The sequence below is a fragment of the Aegilops tauschii genome, chromosome 7 (assembly GCF_002575655.3).
Source record: "Aegilops tauschii subsp. strangulata cultivar AL8/78 chromosome 7, Aet v6.0, whole genome shotgun sequence".
NCBI classification, from domain to species: Eukaryota; Viridiplantae; Streptophyta; class Magnoliopsida; order Poales; family Poaceae; genus Aegilops; species Aegilops tauschii.
This window is the reverse complement of record NC_053041.3, coordinates 630,376,843-630,398,309: the sequence shown is the minus strand read 5'-3', so window position 1 is coordinate 630,398,309 and position 21,467 is coordinate 630,376,843. Positions and strand designations below refer to the sequence as shown.

At 43.1% G+C, this 21,467-nt stretch overlaps 1 protein-coding gene across 1 annotated transcript; it reads right to left on the bottom strand.

Annotated features, from left to right (window-relative positions):
- Window positions 1–9,837: 9,837 nt before the first annotated feature.
- On the bottom strand, window positions 9,838–10,386 carry LOC109765845 (uncharacterized). The gene has a single exon (XM_020324616.3). It carries the CDS (start codon window positions 10,346–10,348, stop codon window positions 9,851–9,853), a length of 498 nt encoding a protein of 165 aa, XP_020180205.1. The 5' UTR covers window positions 10,349–10,386; the 3' UTR covers window positions 9,838–9,850.
- Between the last annotated feature and the right edge of the window lie 11,081 nt (window positions 10,387–21,467).

Genomic DNA, 21,467 nt, shown 5'->3' with positions numbered 1-21,467 from the left:
GGAGATTTTTCGGAGTACCGGGAGGCTATCGGAACACCCCCCCCCCCCCCCCCCCCCGCGGGAAAGTTAATGGGCCTAATGGGCCATAGTGAAGGAGAGGAGGCAGTCTACAGAAGGAGGCGCCCCCCCCCCCTTGCCCAATCCGAATTGGACAAGGGGAGGGGGCGCGGCCCCCCTCTTTCCTTCTCCCTCTCCCTCCTTTCCCCTTTCCCCCTCTTCGTTGGAAGGAAAGGGGGGCCGAATCCTACTAGGAACGGAGTCCTAGTAGGACTCCCACCTCATGGCGCGCCACCCCTGGCCGGCCACCTCCTCCCCCCTCCTTTATATACGGGGGCGAGGGGCATCCCAAAGACACATCAAGATTTCTCTTAGCCGTGTACGATGCCCCCCTCCACAGTTTACTCCTCCGGTCATAGCGTCGTAGTGCTTAGGCGAAGCCCTGCGCAGATCACGTCACCATCACCGTCACCACGCCGTCGTGCTGACTGAACTCTCCCTCGACCCTCTACTGGATCAAGAGTTCGAGGGACGTCTTCGAGCTGAACGTGTTCAGAACACGAAGGTGCCGTATGTTCGGTACTTGGATCGGTTGGATCGTGAAGACGTTCGACTACATCAACCGCATTAACATAACGCTTCTGCTTTCGGTCTACGAGGGTATGTGGTCACACTCTCCCCCACTCGTTGCTATGCATCTCCTACATAGATCTTGCGTGATCGTAGGAATTTTTTTGAAATTGCATGCTACGTTCCCCATCATGATGACCCCGAAGGTTTTGTAACCAACCTATGGTTGGATTGTTAGGAGGACAGTGGTATTCCCACCTCATTAGGGTTCAAATCCTAGTGCTGGCATTATTCCTGATTTATTTCATAATTTTTGGCGATGTGTATTCACTGGGAGGAGACGTTCTCGTCGACTACGAGAGGCTTGCGCTGACTTTGTCAATCTCAAGATGATATGTCGGCTCAATCTCTCGAAGGTGCTCATAGAGATAGAGTCAGCGTGTGTGTTCATAAAGATGAGTGTATGCACGCATATATTAATGCCTGCGTCTATACTGTGTTCTAAAAAAGAAACCAAGAGTTTTTTTTTCTTTCTTTTTTTGTAATTCACGACCCAAGAAGTTGTCACGGAGCTTTTCATCACTACACTGTTTCGTTTATAGTTGGGCGAGAGAGACTCCAACTCTCGACCTCTCCAGGATCACAGCTTCGTTTCTCGAGAGGAGATAGAATCTACAATCGGAATACTAAATTCCGGTCCCCAATTGCGTCTGCGGGTAGTGAGAAGACAGTATACAAAAAATCAATTCCATAACTGGATATTTTTTTTCAAATCATCAAATCTATATTATTACATATAACGTGAAAACTAATCTGAGCCTCGTCCGGCTTCATTATGCCCATGTTTGGTGGCCGAAGCCTTGTTTTTTTTCATGTTTTTTGTTTCTTGTTTTCGCTTTCTTTATTTTATTTTGTTTATAATGCCAAATATTCTAAATTAATATATGAAATAAACATTTTACATAAAATATTTTAAAAAATATTGACCAAACATTTAAGAAATGTTAAATGTGTATAGAGAAAATATTGTTTATGTACACGAAAAATGTATAAAAAATACAATGTGTGTGAAACAAAGTTGATCATGTATAAAACAATGAGGCTTCCATTGTACGATTAGTTTCTTTTTTTTAATTGTGGAGGGGATTCCAGGGAAGCCTAGCTGAAGGTGAGAGCGACATGAGCCGGCCCAGGCGCGTGGATGCCACAGCCTCGTTTTTTCCACGTCTTCTGCTTTACTCTTTGCTTTCTTTATTTTATTTTTGTTATACTTAAAAATATTATATATATATATATATTAAAAAACACTTTACATAAAACATTGAAAAAATTGACCAAAAATTTGGAAAATGTTAAATGTGTATAGGTAAAAAAAATTCATGTATAGAAAAAAAATATACAATGGATTCGAAAACAGGTGATCTGTATAAAAATGTTAACCAAGCATTTGAAAAAAAATGTTAAACAATTATTTTAATTTTTTAATCAAGTACTTGAAAAATGCTAAATGTGTATAGAAAAAATATTGACCATATATTAAAAAAATGTAAATCTTGTATCTGAAAAATGTTAACCAAGCATTTGGGAAATGTCAAATGTGCATAGAGAAAATGTTGATCATGTATTAAAAAATGTTAATCTTGTACTTGAAAAATGTTAATGAAGCATTTGAAAAAATTTGTTAGATATGTATAGAGAAAATATTGACCATGCATTAAAAAAGGTTAAAAATGTATTAGAAAAATGTATTAGATATATACCTAAAATGTACAATGTGTATGGAAAAAAGTAGACATGAAGAAATAAGTTTAAAAATGTTAATTATGTATTTGCAAAATATTAAGCATCTATGTAAAACAAGAGGATACCCCGCGCGTTGCTGCGGGAATTGGTTGATGAAAAAAATGGGTTTGTAGCTTGAGAATGAATATTAAAAATGCATATGACTTAATTTATTTGATTATTTATAGTTGTAATATTATTTATTCAATATAATTAGAATAATTAATTGGAAAATATTTTCTCATGCATGGTCAATGTTGTGGTGAGTCTTTTCTCATGCACGATTGCATGTTGAGGTGGGCCTTATCCGTTAATAATTGTATGGTGAGGTAGCATGCTTACATGTTGAGATAAATAACTTAGTGAGGATGACTCTCTTAGGTATATATATAGGATATGTTTCTGATGTATAATAAAAATGTGGAATAAATGGGCAATATACACCATGAACCATAAATGAAATTAGAAGCACCACAACCCATTAAAAGGCTGAAAATATATGCAGATAATTTTTTCCTAAGAAGCAAACCTGTACTTTTACACACATTTCAGACAAACTGTTATGGTCAATCTGTGCAATAATTTTTCTCACCGAAGCAAATTTGCTCTCAAGTTTTTTTTCTAGAAGAACAATTGTCCTTCTTGCGGGAGGCATATATTTTTTTCCCTCTCCGGGTATCAAATATGTACTCTCGCACAAAATTTAGACAAACTGCTATGGTCAAACTAAATATAGTATTACTCATTATTCACAAAAAATACAGTCATAAGTGCTTCTTAAATTGAAAAAGAAATACTTAATTCTTCATTGTCCAGATAAAGTGCTGCAAAGCAGACCAACGTATCACTACTACATCGATACGTTGCGAATGCAACACAATGAAAACTACTCCCTCCGTCCCATAATGTAAGATGTTTTTTGATACTAGTGTAGTGGCAAAAAACGTCTTACATTATGGGACGGAGGGAGTAGATCTTTAGCACATGTGCATCTCACTTTCCTCACATAGCCCTGACTAGATACATGGCAAATGCAATAGAATAAAAACACACAAAAGCTTTCTGAGCACCCATGCATCTGACTACATTTCCATCTTTAGTGTCTTGATTTTAGTTGCTTGAATTTCAACACTGTCATTTAGTTCTATTCTCTGTCTTCGCACATCTCTCTTCTCTAGATTTTCCACCAGCCTCATGTTCTCCTCTCTCTTCTACTCCCTCCGTTTTTTATAAGGTGTATTTGTTTTTTGATAAAATTCCAAAATGTAAGGTGCATTTCTTCTAATTTCTCATAATTCCTTTGTCAGCCCTCCAGAAAAAGGGAATTTATCTCTAACCTGATTTTATGTATCTCTCCTTGTAGCAAAAGAAAGAAAGTATCTTTCTGTCGATTGCATGTATCTCTTACTTTTCTGGACTAATTGATTTACTTGCCACTAAACAACAAATTTGCCAAGGGTAATTTCATACTAACATGTCTATAATTATGTGCCTTGGTCACCGTGCTAAAAATAATACACCTTATATAAAGGAACAGAGAGAGTATCATATAGCATTGCGCCAGTCCACAACTAGGCGCTTCACAAATGGTGACGTCAGATCATCCACCCGGGACAAGAACTCACAACCACTAGTTCCCCCAATCTTGTGAAATTTCACAAAAGATCCAAAATTATAAAATGAAATTGTGCCAATCAAAATAAATCATATTAGTTCTGGAAAAAATACCTGCCAAAACCTGCACGTGTCATATATTCTTCCAGGATTGTCAAAACTCCATGAAATCCATCTCGGCGTCTTCAATCTACAAATATAATCAATCGGCGGCTTGTAGTCATATGTGAGATTGCTGTAGGGTATCGGTGGGCCTAAACTACGACGATGTCGTAAGGAGGGTGAAGCACACCAGTGCTAGAGTTGGCCATGGTAGAGGAGGATGAGCAGGGGAGAGAAGAGGAGGGAATGAGGTATGGGGATGAACCCTAAATTGGGGTGGGGAGTTATTCTTCCCGTGCGCAGCGAGAACCTTCTCAACTAATTCCCGTGTGAAGGAGGCACCTCAGACAATCCTACTTGGTAAAACATCCGCCAGGTAGGCAAAATCGGTGTCCGAAGTTGCTGAAAACGTCCTCAGGGGGTTGATATGTCATGTTTTGGTTAGTTATTAAGATCTATGTTTTGCAGTTGGAGGGAGGGGTGATGTGCTTGAAATTTGATAGTTTAGGGGGGTATTTACACTTCCTTCATTTCTATTCTAGTAATTTCTATAAATATATTTCTTAATTATATGCAACAAGCCACTATTAAGAAAAAAATTAGATAGTACACTTAAAGATCTCTGTCATGATATTAAAGATATATTAAAAGATACAAGAACATATATACACATACACAAAATATATATGTATGGACTATACTTTATGTAATAATCAAAAATCATTGCAAAAAGAACTATTATTACAATATATAATTCAAATGAAAATCTTCAATGATATACACTAAAACTATATAACACATAATAGTATCATTAATACCCATCAGTACCTTTTAAAAGTAATAAAAATGATATTCATTAAGGTTGTAATATAGTAAAATAAATTTGGATAAAAGTATGAAATTTTAGTATAAAAATATTTATTTGAATTCTCTTTGGGTCCAAAAATCATTTTTGACTAGCCATAGCAGGAAAATGAAGCGAACACCCGACTACAGGCGAGCCCACGAGCATGAGCGGGTATAAAGTGTGAGATACATTCAACGTTACATATTAAAAAATATTGTTCGCAAAGTAATAGATATGTCCTCTTACTGATTTGCATGTTGAAACATTATATTTCTTACCATACCAACTACAATTATAATAAAAAAGTTGTGCCACATCTAACTTTTTTTGGACGTTTGGGTACCGTCCAAAATCAGTAATCATCTATCATATAAAACAATCAGTTAGAGAGTTGTCGAAAAGAATTAGTTATAAAGAATATATATATATATATATATATATATATATATAATGAATGTAAGAACATACCAAAAATTGCATGTCTACATAATGTTTTGATAACAGTCATCTCTTTTTTCCATTTGGATGTCGTCAAACATAAATCCGCGCACAACCATATTCAAACAATCAGAATCCTTCTGTGAATCATCCTTTAGAATTGCTTGTATATTTTTGAGAGTCAACCTAATTATATATACGGGTTGTAGCTCTGTACCCAAGCTTTATGGGTAATCATTTAACATTAAAGAAAATAAGATAATAATAAGAGAATGTGTGTTGTAAATTGCACTACTAGTTTGAAATGAATTACTCTAAAATCTTCATGAATTGATTGATTTGATGTAGCTACAAATTCCAGCTACCAACTCATGTAAGCTCATGTTCGAAAGAACATATATTTGTAATTGTTATTAATTTTTGACAGATAATGAGACTAATTCTATTGATTTTTTTGTCATCTAGACTTTTCAGCATTTCAACATCATTAGAATCCCCATCAGTGTCATCATGACTTTATTCAACCATTGTATTCACTGTAGCAGTATTTGTTTTTAACATAATAATATGCTGGCTAACTTATACCTAAAAGAAGTAATTATTTCTTATGCACCAAGATCAATTATTAGTATATGTATAAATTTAAAATATCATCAAGTATATATTTTTGTCAAACAAAATAGACATAAACTTGTGTAATCGGATAGGATAGTGCATATTTAGTCCAAAATTCCATGAATCTAAGCATAATATAAACAGACCACAAGATGAACTCTGTAATTAAAAAAATTGAGTACTCTAGATGGATCACAATATTACTTGCACCTGTCTTTTTGAATTGGCTTTTGTAATTGTTCTGTAATCTTCCATTTACTAACATCGAAGTCTTTCCAATTATGGCTGATCAAGTTTTGACTTTTAAGAATGTCCAAATGATATTGTAGTCCTTGTAGCTGAAAATTAATTAGTCATAAAAATTAATACACATAAGCGAAATTTCTAATTATTAAATTCACGTACAAATGATGTAGTAACTTACCGTAGTAGTGAGACCATCTTGGTTGAACTGGCATCACAATGAATCGAGTACTTGAATTTCACACTTTTTTGCATTCACAACGGCTAAATACCACTGTGTAATGTTCATATTTGTTGGAAGTTGCATCTATAATCAAGATAATTCGTAAAAATACTGATGAAAATATATGAAGGCGGAAGTAGAAATAATGGATATGAATGTTACCATGTAATGCTTCTCATAGTTTTTGACAATCTCCGTCATAAAAGAACCATCTTCCTGTATTCCATGCTTGCCATCCTGTTTCAATAGTACAATAACAAAATGATTCTCAAAATATACTTTACTATCATTCTGGACATGTACTTGGTACTTTAGACAACATATATTTGCGTTGATTACCTACAGTGATTTTAAAAATGTCATTACCAATGGATATCAATAATCTGGGACCCTTTCCTTGAAAGTAAGGGTACTTACATCATTGTTTAGCCACTCTTGTTCATCTAATAGGCACATGAGTTGATGTTGTTTCACAAATATTTCATCTATCTTCACGAGTTATTTTTCAGAAAATGTTTCTATTGCTATATTAGCACATAGATCACAGTCGGTCAATGCATAATTTGCAAGAAGTGAAACAATTTAAGAACTATTGAATAAATCATTGTGTTAATGTAGATTAACCGTGCACATACACAAATAATATTATTCAATATGATAGACACAAAAGTACATATTATATATATCAAACAACTACCTTGTGGGAGATAGTCATAACATGTTTCATCAACTTTTATCTGTTTATGTTCATCTGTTGGGTTGTCATCATCTAATGAAATATTTCCTTCATTCTGGAAAATTCAGAATTCTCTATTTGTGCATCATCATCTAATGAAATATATCCTTCATTTAGGAGCAATTTAGAATTCAGAGATAATGCCGAGATGATTGTGGACGGAGGTGATGGCAATGGGTCTGTATTTATCTGATTATCTAAGTCTGAAACAACCAATTCAAAACATTCAAAAATTGTAGATAATGTTGAGATGATTGGTGAAGTAGGTGATGGCTCCAAAAAAACTGGATTCAACAAATGACAAGAAAAATAAAAGTTAAACATCACACAATATTCTAACAATATTCGAGATTCTGCATAGGTGCAATCAACATGGAGCTCAATCAAAGAGGGAGCAATTATAAAGTATCTATTGTGCAGCAATCGACACCTCTCTCTTTGCTCTCTCTCTCTCTCTCTCTCGTCCACAACTATCTCTGTTTCTTTTTCTCCACAAGATCAAAACAGTAGGCATTGGAACCTGTCTCTCCCTCTCTGCTCTTTCTCTCTCTTTTCTAGTAGACCTGGAGACTGAAGTAAATTAATCATGTGAATTCAGGTTCGGGTTTTAGCATAAATATAGTAGTTGCATCCTAGGTACCCAATATTTGGTTATAACACCATCCAGTGATCAAGAGGATCTGGTTTTTGTTATTATATGGCAGGGTACAACCATCAGATGGTTAACATATAATTTTCTACAAGTAAGGTCATGCATCTGATAGCTAGCTGAATCTGAAAATTTAGCAAAGGTATAAGGTACATTTACCTAGAAAGGAAATATGGGACGTAATGTGTCTCATTTTTATATAGAGAAAACAGGAGTAAAACGCATGCAGGCCACTTTAAGTTTCAGAAGTGTTTCAATTATTCCTTTTCTTCTCAAGCCGTCACTCAAGTGTTTACAAGAGAAGAGAGAATCATTCAAGTCTAACTCATGTTGAAAACTCATCACTACTAACTTTTCCTGTCACTACTTTTATTCATGCTCATGCTTGCAATATCAGGCTTTGGACATTATTGAGAACCACATCTGATGAGTCATGCTCTCTAATGCCCGGCTGACGTCCCGATCCTATTTTCATATGCCTGAAAATCAAAGGAATCTCCTCTCACAACTGACAAGAAATTCGACTGAAACCTCCGTCAGGTAATCTGAGTGATACTTAATCCGAGTGGAACTGTTGTCGGGTAATCGGAGTGAATCTTGTCCCGAGTGAAAATTGTAATACAAGTGAAATCTTGATGATTTGAGTGAAAAATTGTTGATCCGAGTGAAAAAATTATTGATCCGGGTGAAATTGTTGATCCGAGTGAAAAGCTACTGATTCAGGTGAAAAATTGTTGATCTGAGTAAAAAATTGTTGATCCGAGTGAAGATTTTTTGCCCAACTGAAGGATCCTAAGATCCAACTGAAAAATCGCAGATCCGACTTCTGTCGGGTAGTTTGACCAGAAACTGAAAAGGGCCATGTAAAGTTATCTAGATGACCTCGGATTGAAAAGTGTTCAACATGGAAGTTGTGCATATCATTGAAGCGGTAAACTTTACTTTTGGGGTCATCATGATCTGGATTAATATGTGGCCTGCAAAGTCGCCACAAGCACCAGCCAGTCCAGTCGGACGCGTGACGGATTCGGACTGGGAAGTTAAAGTTGGGTTCACTGATGAGAAAATCACCAAGAGTCGTCACCGGTCGTGGGAAAAGACCTGAGCGGCTTGAACCAAAAGAGGGTTGACGCCGGCATGCTCACGTGCTCCGCCTCATCGATGCGCAGCAGAAGCAGCGGGTCCAGCTGTGGTGGCGGCGACATAGGCCGTTCCTCGGCCAAGCTGCCGCGATCGTCGTCTGCGGGGACCGGGCGCTGCAGCGAGCTCCAACTGGGCGTGTGGTGGCTGTCATCATCGTCCTCGTTCAACTACGTCACCATGGCCAGGTCGGGCGACTTGTCTTCGTCACCGGCGTCGATATCCTGAAGATCGAGCGATTCCTTTTTATGACGGCAATGTCCGGCCTGTGCTCCTAAACATCTTCTTGTCGGACATGAATCAAAGACGCACATCATAGGGACTCTTCTCTAAACCATAGTCCGTTATTGGAAGGAGAGAGGTTGGGGCACGACCACACGAGTGACAATTGTCATCCGTGTGAAAAAATGTTGATCCGAGTGAAAAACTGTTTGATCCCGGTGAATATTTTTTTTACATCGAAACACTCTTTATTGCAAGGTGATCACCACAGTATCATTTACAAAAGTATCAGCAATCTTTACGGGTGGATCTTCCGTCCATACCGCACACACCTTCTAGCTCGTTTGTCTAAATAATGGGCAACACAATTATTCTCTATAGGAGTATGCTCAAAAATACTATGCGGGAAATCGGAGTGAAAAATTATTCATCGGAGATACAGAGGTGGACAGACCAAAAAATATGCTTGGACAGATAAAAAAAAAAGGGAGAAACACACCTCCCTTTATTATAAGATATAAGAGAAGAGATGAGAAGAAGAATTAGGTTTACAAGTTTAAAAACTCTGGAAAATAACAATGGTTTATTAGAAGCGTATAAAAAATTCCATCTAGTGCTACTATATATGAAAGCAAATTGTCTATTTGTTGTTTGTCTCGTTTGAAGTCTCCCTCAGTAGTACCGACCACATGAAAAGCAACAGGCACAACAGCGAAGATCAAAAGTAGTCGCCGGGTAGGTGCGACGGAAGAGGTGTTCCTCCGGATGGTTCCGAGGGACGCGGTCGTCGCGGCATTGCCGCCTCTCCTCCTCGAAGCGATCCAGCTCCCGATCGTAGGACCGCCTCCCATGGACAAGGGTTCCGTTGACGCCCTCGCCGGGAGCGGGAGGGCAGCCCCATGCGAGCCATAGCCTGGCGCAGCCGTATGCGTAGCCGCCGGCCTCCGCGCGTCTGGCGGCGACGTCGGCCTCCGCGCCGAGGACGGCCTCGTTGGCCCAGAACTCGTCGGACCACGGAGGGTCATACGAAACTTGCGCCGTTAGCGGTGGAAAGTTGAGGAGAGGACCATAGGCATATTGCGCCGTCTCCGGCGGAAAGCTGAGGAGGATGGCGAGGATGGCGGCGAGGGTGAGCAGGCAGGGGCGGCGCACGGTCACGGAGGTGGACATACTACAGTAGTTTCAATCTGGGCATCCACTCGAAAAGAAAAAAAGTTTCAATCTGGGCATGGAGGGGGACCTGCTCGTTTTCTTCGACGACTATTTCTCTGCGAGACAAGGAAGGAAACGGCAAAATCCCCACAAACTTGGGCCGGGCTCGCAACTCCAGATTTTTTAACCCTCGCCGTCCTCCTCTTCTCTCCTCTTGCGTTGCGTCCCGTGCTTAGAGCATGTACACCCGGGCACCTAAACCCGCCTCAAACATTCGGGTGGCCGGTCGGATCATTGACCTGTAAGAAAAACACGACGCGGATGGACGCCTCAAACGCCCAGACTGACCGGTACCCATCATATCCAGCCCGAATATGACGGATATGGAAAGGCCCGGAAGTGACCGGTCGCGTCCGCCACGCCGGACTGACGGCGGGTCCCAAACGGAAACACTCTGAAACCCGGTTGTCTGAATCTCGTCTCCTCCGTCTTCGCATGCCGCCGCTCCGGCGGGCCGCATGGCGCATAGTGCCCTAGCCCTGCTACTTAAGCCGACTGACGGCACAAAAACCGTACCCATCCACATCCCACCCCTCCCATCCGCTGTCTACACCGCAGTCACTTTCCACTTGCAGTCCGCCACCGGTAGTAGCCATGTCCCCACGCGGCCGGGTAATGAGCTACCCATATCTACCGCCGGAGCGCCACCTGCAGTGCCTTGAGCTGATGCGGGCTAGGCGCAAAGCCAGATCACCGCCGAGCTATCTCCAGATGTGGTGGATCCGGAGGAGGACTAGGAGGAGGAAGAGGTGGAGGAAGACGAGGAGGACGCGGAGCAGGAGCCGGACGAGGGGGATAGGGGTAGTGCATCTGCAGGCGGGGCAGCAAGCAATTCTCGATTCCCTCTAGTCGAAATTGGTGGCGGAGCCCAAGCACCGTCGTCTGCAGGAGGCGGCGCATGCCCCGGACGTCGACGAGATGCTTGCGTATGTGGATGAGGAGGAGGAGCCGGAGCCCTCCTATGCGCCCATCTACCCGGCGTCCGGCCCCGGCGGCGTTGACATCTCCGACGATGAAGCATATTTAGTATAGCGTGATGTGCATATAGTACGTAGGATTTCTTTTTTTGCATGGTTTATATGGATCTAGGACAGGTTTGGTTGCCCGCATATAGGCCAACCAGGCCCGCCTGGGAAGAATCCGGGAAGGAGCGGGGGAACCGGGACGCAGGGGCGGGCCTCTTCGATGACGGTGGCCGGGGCTGGCGTGATTTGGTGTTGCCGCGGGATCTGGCGGATGGGCGCAATCATGTTCCTCCTGGCGGCACCGACATAGGAAACGGGAGGAGGAAGAGGATGGGCCTGGTGGTGTGTGGGCCTTGGGCCCTACTGATCAAATACCGCCATTGACCATGTCCATGTCAGCAACCAGCCAGGGATGATTTTTGACCGGTTTGGGATTGTTGGGGGGGGGGGGGGGGGGGGGTAAGGGAACAGAAATAAACATCAGAGGATAATTTGAACCACCAAGTTTCTTCAGGGTAGTAAAATGGACTTTTTTCTATTGAAAGATGGATTAAAAAACTGAGATAATGCAAACTTTACTAATACTATGATGCGAGAAGAAAATGTCTAAAAAAATCACATTAACAAATGAAGGTACAAATAATAGCTATTAAGGAGTGACAGTCAAAATACAAATAAAGTAGGAATATTAATGGCAATTCAAGTAACATTATACCCTCCACTTTTTAAATAAAAACTATACAAAAACAAGCGCTCCACTCCAAATGCACCATCTTAGTAAATAACCCCACGATGGATATAAATCATATAGTGGAGAAATAAGTGAGAAAAAAGATGGTTGCACACATTCATGGGCAAATGAAATATCGTAAAGCACACAAAGGAATTATCGTTTTTGGCGGTGGATGTGTCTTACATACAAAACAATGTAAAATGTTCTATACCCCTAAAAATATGTAAAGTGTTCTATGAACCTAATAGAGGTTCCAAAAAAAACTAAGGATGTTAAATCAAACTACATAAACTACTATAGAAAAAGTTATAAGGATTTTGGTTTAGATTGTTACAACTGTGGATTTGATCACTACCGGACTAGCCCCCTATGCCGACGGGCAACGTCGGCATACACCCGTCGGCGTAGATAGCGTCGGCGTACTTGTGTCAAACTGTCGGCAAAGAAAAGCCGTCGGCATAGGCATATATGCCGACAGCGTCCGTATGGCCATCGACATAGAAACACCTTCGGCGCAGATTATCACCAGACGACAACAGATGGTGCCATCACACACGCTGACCAACCAGGGGCTGCCGCGTGGCACTGGTATGCCATGTGGCAGCCGCTGGGCGCACCCTGGCAGCAGTGGTATGCCGACGGCCTGGCCATCAGCATACCACTGCCACGCGGCAGCCCCTGGTTTCTCCTGGGCATGGCTATGCCGACGGCAAGGCCGTCAGCATAGATCTGTTCTGTTTTTTATTTGTTCTATTTTCTCTATTTCCATTCAATTTAAGAGCATTTAAATCAAGAAAATATGACAATATCCATATATACACAGATATAAGACAGATCATCATCTGATACTCAAGATCATCATCAAGTTCATCATCTAAAGATACTCAAGATCATCATCATCATCTAAAGATACTCAAGGTCATCATCTAAAGATCATCAACATGATCGTCGTCGAAACTTCATGAACATAAGAAATGCAAGACATGGAACATCATCATCGTCATCTAAAAAAAATTAAGTAGTACGGAACATGGAAAGTATTGCAACACAAGGAACACATCATCAGCTAAGACTAGGACCATCGCCGTGAGCACCGCCAAAACCAGCACCACTTTGCCAGATCGGAGTGACTGGGGTCGACGAAGCAGGAGTCGAGCCACCGGTGCCCTACATGTTTGAAAAGAGATTGTAAGGGTAAATATGATATGATAGTGTTGAATGAACAAGAGCTAGTTTGTCAATAGTTAGGCAAATGTACTAACCGGAGTCTGACTGCCTAGTGCCACCCATTCATCAAACGTGGGCACATGTGGGGGTTCTCCAGCAGGTGGTGGTGGGGGTCCCATTTGTGGTGGATCCATGCGGTTAGTCCAAGACGCCAACATAGCCTGGATGTTAGTTAACCAAGCAAACTAGAAGGTCAGAAGGAATGAAAGTGCAAAATTTAGCTTGGTTTTAAGAGGGCAAAACTAACCGTCATCATCTGACGGTTGTAATCATCGTTTGCCTTCACTCGTTTCAAGTACTGCCGCACCTCGAGATTCCTATGCTCGACAAAGGCCTTATATGCCTAAAAAATTTAGGTTGTTTCTAAGTGGGCAATGCTAAAAATAAACTGAGAAAGTGAGAGAGAAAGAAGATAAGGGGGAAGTACTTGCAGCATGCTAGCGAGCTAAGGGAGGCTGCGAGCACCCCGTACTCTCTAACGGGCTCGGGTTGGTAGCCTGAAGCCGTGTGTACGAGACAGAAGGAGTGATCAAGCCATCGAAACATGGGTACCGCCATGGGACTTTGGCTGGATGGCCACCACCGCCGTGTCGTCGATCTGAGACTGGACGACGTCAGGAGCATCCGGACCAGGCAGATGCAACCTCTCAAACTGCTCCTTATAAGACTCCAGGTGCTCCTCGGTTTTGCCGTAGTACTTGCTCTCGCCGGCCTTGCGATCTCTCCGCTCACGGGCCATCTTCCACGACTCCATGTATGAGAGCGGCCTCTTCAACTTGTCCTCCTGCAACGTCAAATAGAAGTTAGCCATACATAAGAACATGACGGTAAAAAGAAGAACAAAAATGCATCATGCATATAGATATACCTTCATGGCCTTGAAGCCCCAGTGGTTCATGTTTCCTTGGCCGTGTGTCCCATCTTTTCCACGGTTAGCCCAGGCCTTGCTGCTCTTGGCAGCAAACTCTGCATCGTCGCCGAGCCACCTATCCACCAAACTCGCCCATCCCTCATCCTTTCCATAGCATCAAGGAGGAATAACCTAAATAATGGAAGCATGACATGTGAGCACGAAACAATTAAATTGACTCCTTATATGTTGGAATGAAAAGTCGTTGCTTCTACGCTTCAGTTTTGCTCATCTTTTGATGAAGGTAGGTGTGGTGGTAGTGCGAGACGACAACCCAGCGCACCTCGTACTGCAACTAACGAGCTTTCTTCTTCGCAGCCGCCAGCAAGACCACGTCGGCTGTGGCCTTGTGCTCGTCACAACTCTATAGAGTTGTTGCAATCATGCATAAAACCAGAAGCAAACAAGGCATGAGTTGAGTGATTCAATGATAAACTATGAACCAAACTGAAGACAAGTGATTCAGAAGAGAACTTACCCAAAATTTGGTGATCACGGCCTTAGCGGCCGTCCCGTACTCCGCGTGGCTGGAAGCCTCGTAGTGGGCCCAGCTGGTGGCCAAAACCCGCAGCTCCGCGTCCCTATCTGGCCGCGGGCAGAATAGGCCTAGCCAAAACTCCTTCAACAGGACAGTGATAAGGTTGTTCGGTTTACGGCCCTTTCCGTGCAGGATCCAGTTCCTGCAAAAGAAACAAAGAATTGGCATGTGTACAATAAGAAAATGTTGTCATGTGTTCAAAATATGATTGAGAGGCACTTACTCTGTCCCCGCTGGTTCAATGAGCCACTTGTGTGCCTCGATAGAAGGTGGTGTAGGTACTCCGGCAATACCATGCAGCCACCCCTTTGGAGCACCCGATGGCAAGTCACCCCACAACATGGCGTCAACCTCCCCTCCACCCTCCTCCTCACCCTCCCCTCCACCACCCTCCTCCTCACCCTCCTTCTCGCACTCCTCCTCCTCGCCCTCCTCCTCCTCCTCACCCTCAAGAACATACTCCTCCTCCTCGGACTCAGAAGGTACCTCAGTATAGGAGGGCATCGAAGAAGACCCCCCTATTTCAGACACGGCCCGAAGTTTTTTGACCCGGGTGCCTCTCCCCCCACCTCCTCCTCCTCTAGGGTCTCTGTCGTGGTACTAAGTCTGACAGTAAGAGTAGGGGGTACGTATGAGGAGGCAAGGCCCTAACTATGGCGAGGTTGTACACACGAGTTTACGAGTTCAGGCCCCTCTCGTAGGAGGTAAAAGCCCTACGTCTCGGTGCCCTGAGGCTGTCGACTGGAATATGGGTGTGTGTGTGTTACAGGGGGTGCGAACCCTTCTGCCAGTGGAGGGGGTGGCTTACATAGAGTGCGCCAGGACCCCAGCCATCCGACGTTACACAGAGTTCAATATACATTAAGACAGAGCGTTACTGGTAACCCTAGCTATAAAGAGCTATAAATGATCTTTAATACTACAGAGTGAACGCCTGACCGTTGACATCCTGAGTGGATTTAGGTCTTCTGCACTCCGAGTGGTCTCTTGTATGGTCGAGTGACTTCTTCTTGGTCGAATGCAATTGGGATATCCGAGTGAGGTAATTGGTCGAGTGGATTGCACTCCAAGGTTGCTTCAGTCGGAGTCCTTTGTTATACTTTGTATGTTCTTGACTCTAGGGTAGTGACCTTGGGTAGGGTATCTAGGTCAGGCCTATAACCCTGCACTAGGTCCATGGCATCATCATTAGCCCCCGAATGATTTGAGGTTCGAGTGAAAAGAGAGTTGAAGTTGATTCCGACCCGATTCTTATGCTTCGGAGACATTTTATCTGAGTTTGGGAATAACTCTGAAACTTCAGCTTCATTTTAGTCGCCTTGATCGATTCAGAGGTTTCGAGTGAACTATACTGATAACCTTTGAGTGTTGATGTGTTACAAAATCTTCAGCGCGATTGGTTATCTGCGGTTCCCGGATCTCACAGGATTCAAAATTTCAGGGGAAGCGCGCCGGACAGAGCGCGCCGCAGTAATCGCAGTGGATAGATAGGGGCGCCTCGATTCTTGTGCCACCTTTTTCGCCACGTATCGGGCGTGTGACTGTTGCGAGATTGGACAGGATTGCTCGGGCCCACGCGTCAGTCACTCAGAAATAGGCCCATATAAGGTCGTCGAGGCCGATGCATTTGCACAATGCACCTCATCTCTTCCTTCTTCCTCTGCTTCTCCACCGCATCTCCCTATGTTCTCGCCTCCGCCGCTCCGCCCGTACGCCGTCCGCAGCAATGGGAAAGGACAAGACGGCGGCCCTGGAGCACGCGAAGAAGGAGACGGCGACGGCGAAGGGCAAGAAGACGAGTCGGGGATCGTCGTCGAGAGCTGGTCTGCCACCTGGTTGGATCCAGGCGGACTGGATTCGATCTACGATTTAGAAGGAGGACTTGGAATACCTGGCTGACGGGGGCTTGATTGCCCATGGATCCTGGAGGTTGCTGGGGAGCGAGACTGAGCCTCAACCACAAGAGGGTGAGTGTGTCCTCCTCGCAACTCATGTCGACCGCGGCTTCACACTGCCTCTGCACCCATTTTTTCGTGGTTTCTTGAACTTTTTCGGTGCCCAACTCCATCACTTCTCCCCCAACACAATCACATATCTTCCTGCGTATATCTCTCTGTGCGAAAACTTCTTGGGCTGTCTACCACATTGGGTCTCTTCAAACACACCTTCACCTGCCGTTCTCAGACTGTAAAGAAAGCAAATCCGACTAACGAAAAGACACACATGATCCAAATGTGCGGGGCCTTAGGGATTCAGACTAGGGGTAGGAGTACTTTTCCTCCTATGACCCTTCCCGAGTCAGTTAGGGGGTGGCAGTCGACCTGGTTCTACTGCCGTGATGTTCCGACTCCTGGTCAGTCGACCGGTCTTCCTCCCTTCACCATGGATCAAGTCATCCAACCCTCTTCGTTGGTCGTGACTCCAGCAGAGAAAGGAGAGGTGTTAACGATAGTCGACCGGGTAGGCCAATTGGTTCGTGACGGTGTGACTGGCATGGATTTGTTGGAGGTGTTTCTCAGTCGACGCATCCAGCCCCTCCAAGCTCACGATCATCCCATGTGGATGTATTCGGGTGCCAGCGACACCGCTCGGGTCCACCTAGAGGAGGTCCCTGAGGAGACGGTGGCAGGGTGGCTGCGGAGCATCACTGGAAACAAGGACAACCCTGGGGGTCCAGAAGAGTTGCACCATTCGATGCCGATAATGAGCCGGACAAGGTCTGACCTTTGTCACCGAGTGCATTTTTATTCTGATTTGCATCTATCCCTGAATCTGATTGATGTTTGTTTAACTCCTTGCTTTGCAGATTTTTACTGAGATGTATTCGATGCCAAACGGGGAGCAGGTCCAGGAGGGAACAGAGAGCACTGATGAGAGCGGCGACTGGCAATCTCCCGACGACAGCGAAGATGACAGCGATGACTCGGACAACACTGAAGTAGTTGAGTCACCACCGTGCTTAGAACGCAGATCCAAACAGACTCACGACCCTGCAGGAGGACGTAGCAAGGCAGCTCCTCCAAGCACACAAGTGCAAAAGCGCACTCGGACTTCGTCTCCAAAACCATCTGAGAAGGCCGCCAAGCAGCCCAAGATCGCCCCCTCAAAGTCTCGGAAGACCTTGCCCAAGATCAAGGTGGATGTTCCCGTTGCTTCTGCGTAAGTGTTCTGCCTTTTCTCTTTTGCCCCAAGAACTCTTATGTTCGTTGTTGAACCATTTCCTTACTTGAGCGAGTGAGTTTTGACACTTTCAGCGCTGCTACTTCTGGGACTTCCATGGACGTTTACAAGGATGAAGATGATGAAGAAACTGCAGACGCGGCCACCTCCAAAGCGGGTATGACTCTACCATCTTGCCCTTATTTTGTCGATTGTACTGCCGGTCGACTGAATTCTTACGGTCGAGTCTTTTGCAGCCCCACCGAATGTCATTGAGCTTCTAGACGACGATGATCATGAAGATGTGCCTCAGAAGACCACGCGAAGAAAAGGCAGGACTTCGAGCAGGAGGGCGCTGATACGTCTCCAACGTATCTATAATTTTTGATTGCTCCATGCTATATTATCTTCTGTTTTGGACATTATTGGGCTTTATTATTCACTTTTATATTATTTTTGGGACTAACCTATTAACTGGAGGCCCAGCCCAGAATTGTTGTTTTTTGCCTATTTCAGAGTTTCGCAGAAAAAGAATATCAAACGGAGTCCAAACGGAATGAAACCTTCGGGAACGTGATTTTCGGAACGAACATGATCTAGGAGACTTGGACCCTACGTCGAGGAAGCTTCCAGGAAGCCACGAGGTAGGGGGCGCGCCTACCCCCCCCCCCCCCCCCGAGGCGCGCCCTCCACCCTCGTGGGGCCCTCGTGGCTCCCCTGACGTATTTCTTCCGCCTATATATATCCATATACCCTAAAACCTTCGGGGAACAGAATAGATCGGGAGTTCCGCCGCCGCAAGCCCCTGTACCCACCTAAAACCAATCGGGGCCCTGTTCCGGCACCCTGCCGGAGGGGGGAACCCTCACCGGTGGCCATCTACATCATCCCGGCGCTCTCCATGACGAGGAGGGAGTAGTTCACCCTCGGGGCTGAGGGTATGTACCAGTAGCTATGTGTTTGATCTCTCTCTCTCTCTCGTGTTCTTGAGGTGATACGATCTTGATGTATCGCGAGCTTTGCTATTATAGTTGGATCTTATGATGTTTCACCCCCTCTACTCTCTTGTAAAGGATTGAGTTTTCCCTTTGAAGTTATCTTATCGGATTGAGTCTTTAAGGATTTGAGAACACTTGATGTATGTCTTGCGTGGGATACCCGTGGTGACAATGGGGTATTCTATTGATCCACTTGATGTATGTTTTGGTGATCAACTTGCGGGTTCCGTGACCTTGGGAATCTATGCATAGGGGTTGGCACACGTTTTCGTCTTGACTCTCCGGTAGAAACTTTGGGGCACTCTTTGAAGTACTTTGTGTTGGATTGAATAGATAAATCTGAGATTGTGTGATGCATATCGTATAATCATACCCACGGATACTTGAGGTGACATTGGAGTATCTAGGTGATATTAGGGTTTTGGTTGATTTGTGTCTTAAGGTGTTATTCTAGTACGAACTCTATGATAGATCGAACGGAAAGAATAGCTTCGTGTTATTTTACTACGGACTCTTGAATAGATTGAACAGAAAGAATAACTTTGAGGTGGTTTCGTACCCTACCATAATCTCTTCGTTTGTTCTCCGCTATTAGTGACTTTGGAGTGACTCTTTGTTGCATGTTGAGGGATAGTTATATGATCCAATTACGTTATTATTGTTGAGAGAACTTGCACTAGTGAAAGTATGAACCCTAGTCCTTGTTTCCTAGCATTGCTATACCGTTTACGCTCACTTTTACCACTTGTTACCTTGCTTTTTTTATATTTTCAGATTACAAAAACCTATATCTATCATCCATATTGCACTTGTATCACCATCTCTTCGCCGAACTAGTGCACCTATACAATTTACCATTGTATTGGGTGTGTTGGGGACACAAGAGACTCTTTGTTATTTGGTTGCAGGGTTGATTGAGAGAGACCATCTTCATCCTACGCCTCCCACGGATTGATAAACCTTAGGTCATCCACTTGAGGGAAATTTGCTACTGTCCTACAAACCTCTGCACTTGGAGGCCCAACAACATCTACAAGAAGAAGGTTGCGTAGTAGAAATCAAGCTCTTTTCTGGCACCGTTGCCGGGGAGGCTAGGTAAGCGTCACTCACACCCCGTCAACTAAGCTCTTTTCTGGCGCCGTTGCCTAGGAGGTGAGTGCTTGAAGGTATATCTTTAGATCTTGCAATCGAATCTTCTGGTTTCTTGTTTTATCACTAGTTTAGTCTATAAAACAAAACTACAAAAAATTGGAATTAAGGTTGCCTCATATGCTTCATCTTTTTAATGTCTTTCGTGAAAATGATGGGAAAGAAAATTGTGCTCAAGTACTAGCAGAAGAACTACATAGAATGCTTGGCATAAAATATGTGAATGATGAGCATGATTGCAATGTTGTTAGTATGAATTCTTTGAATACCCATGATGCTAATGATATGCAAAAGCCACAAGCTTGGGGATGCAATGTTTGATGAAGAATAATGATAACCATGAAACTTGTCATCATGATCTTAATTTTCAATCACATGATAGCTATTTTGTTGAGTTTGCTCCCACTATTCCGAATGAGAAGAATTTTGCTTATGTGGAGAGTAATAAAATTTCTATGCTTGTAGATCATGAAAAGAATGCTTTATGTGATAGTTATATGGTTGAATTCATTCATGATGGTACTGAAAATTATTATGAGGGAGGAACATATGCTTGTAGGAATTGCAATAATATCAAGTTTCCTCTCTATGTGCTTAAAGTTTTGAAGTTATGCTTGTTTTGCCTTCCTATGCTAGTTGATTATTGTTCTCATAAGTTGTTTGCTCACAAAATCCCTATGCATAGGAAGTGGGTTAGACTTAAATGTGCTAGTCATATTCTTCATGATGCTCTCTTTATGTTTCAATTCTTATCTTTTATGTGAGCATCATTGAAATCGTCATGCCTAGCTAGGGGCGTTAAACGTTAGCGCTTGTTGGGAGGCAACCCAATTTTATTTTAGTTTCTTGATTTTTGGTTCTGTTTAGTAATAAATAATCCATCTAGCTTATGTTTAGATGTGGTTTTATGTTTTAATTAGTGTTTGTGCCAAGTAGAACCTTTGGGAAGACTTGGGTGCAGTCTTTATGGTCATGCTGTAAAAAACAGAAACTTTAGCGCTCACGAGATTAGCTAAAACTTTTTACTGGAGAGTACTATTTAGTTTATTCTTTTTGCAGATGATTACTAGACAAATTCCTCAGGTCCACCAATTTATTTTAGAATTTTTTTAGTTCCAGAAGTTTGCGTTAGTTACAGATTACTACAGACTGTTCTGTTTTTGACAGATTCTGTTTTTTGTGTGTTGTTTGCTTATTTTGATGAATCTATGGCTAGTAAAATAGTTTATAAACCATAGATAAGTTGGAATACAGTAGGTTTAACACCAATATAAATAAATAATGAGTTCATTACAGTACCTTGAAGTGGTCTTTTGTTTTCTTTCGCTAACGGAGCTCACGAGATTTTCTGCTGAGTTTTGTGTTGTGAAGTTTTCAGGTTTTGGGTGAAAGATTTGA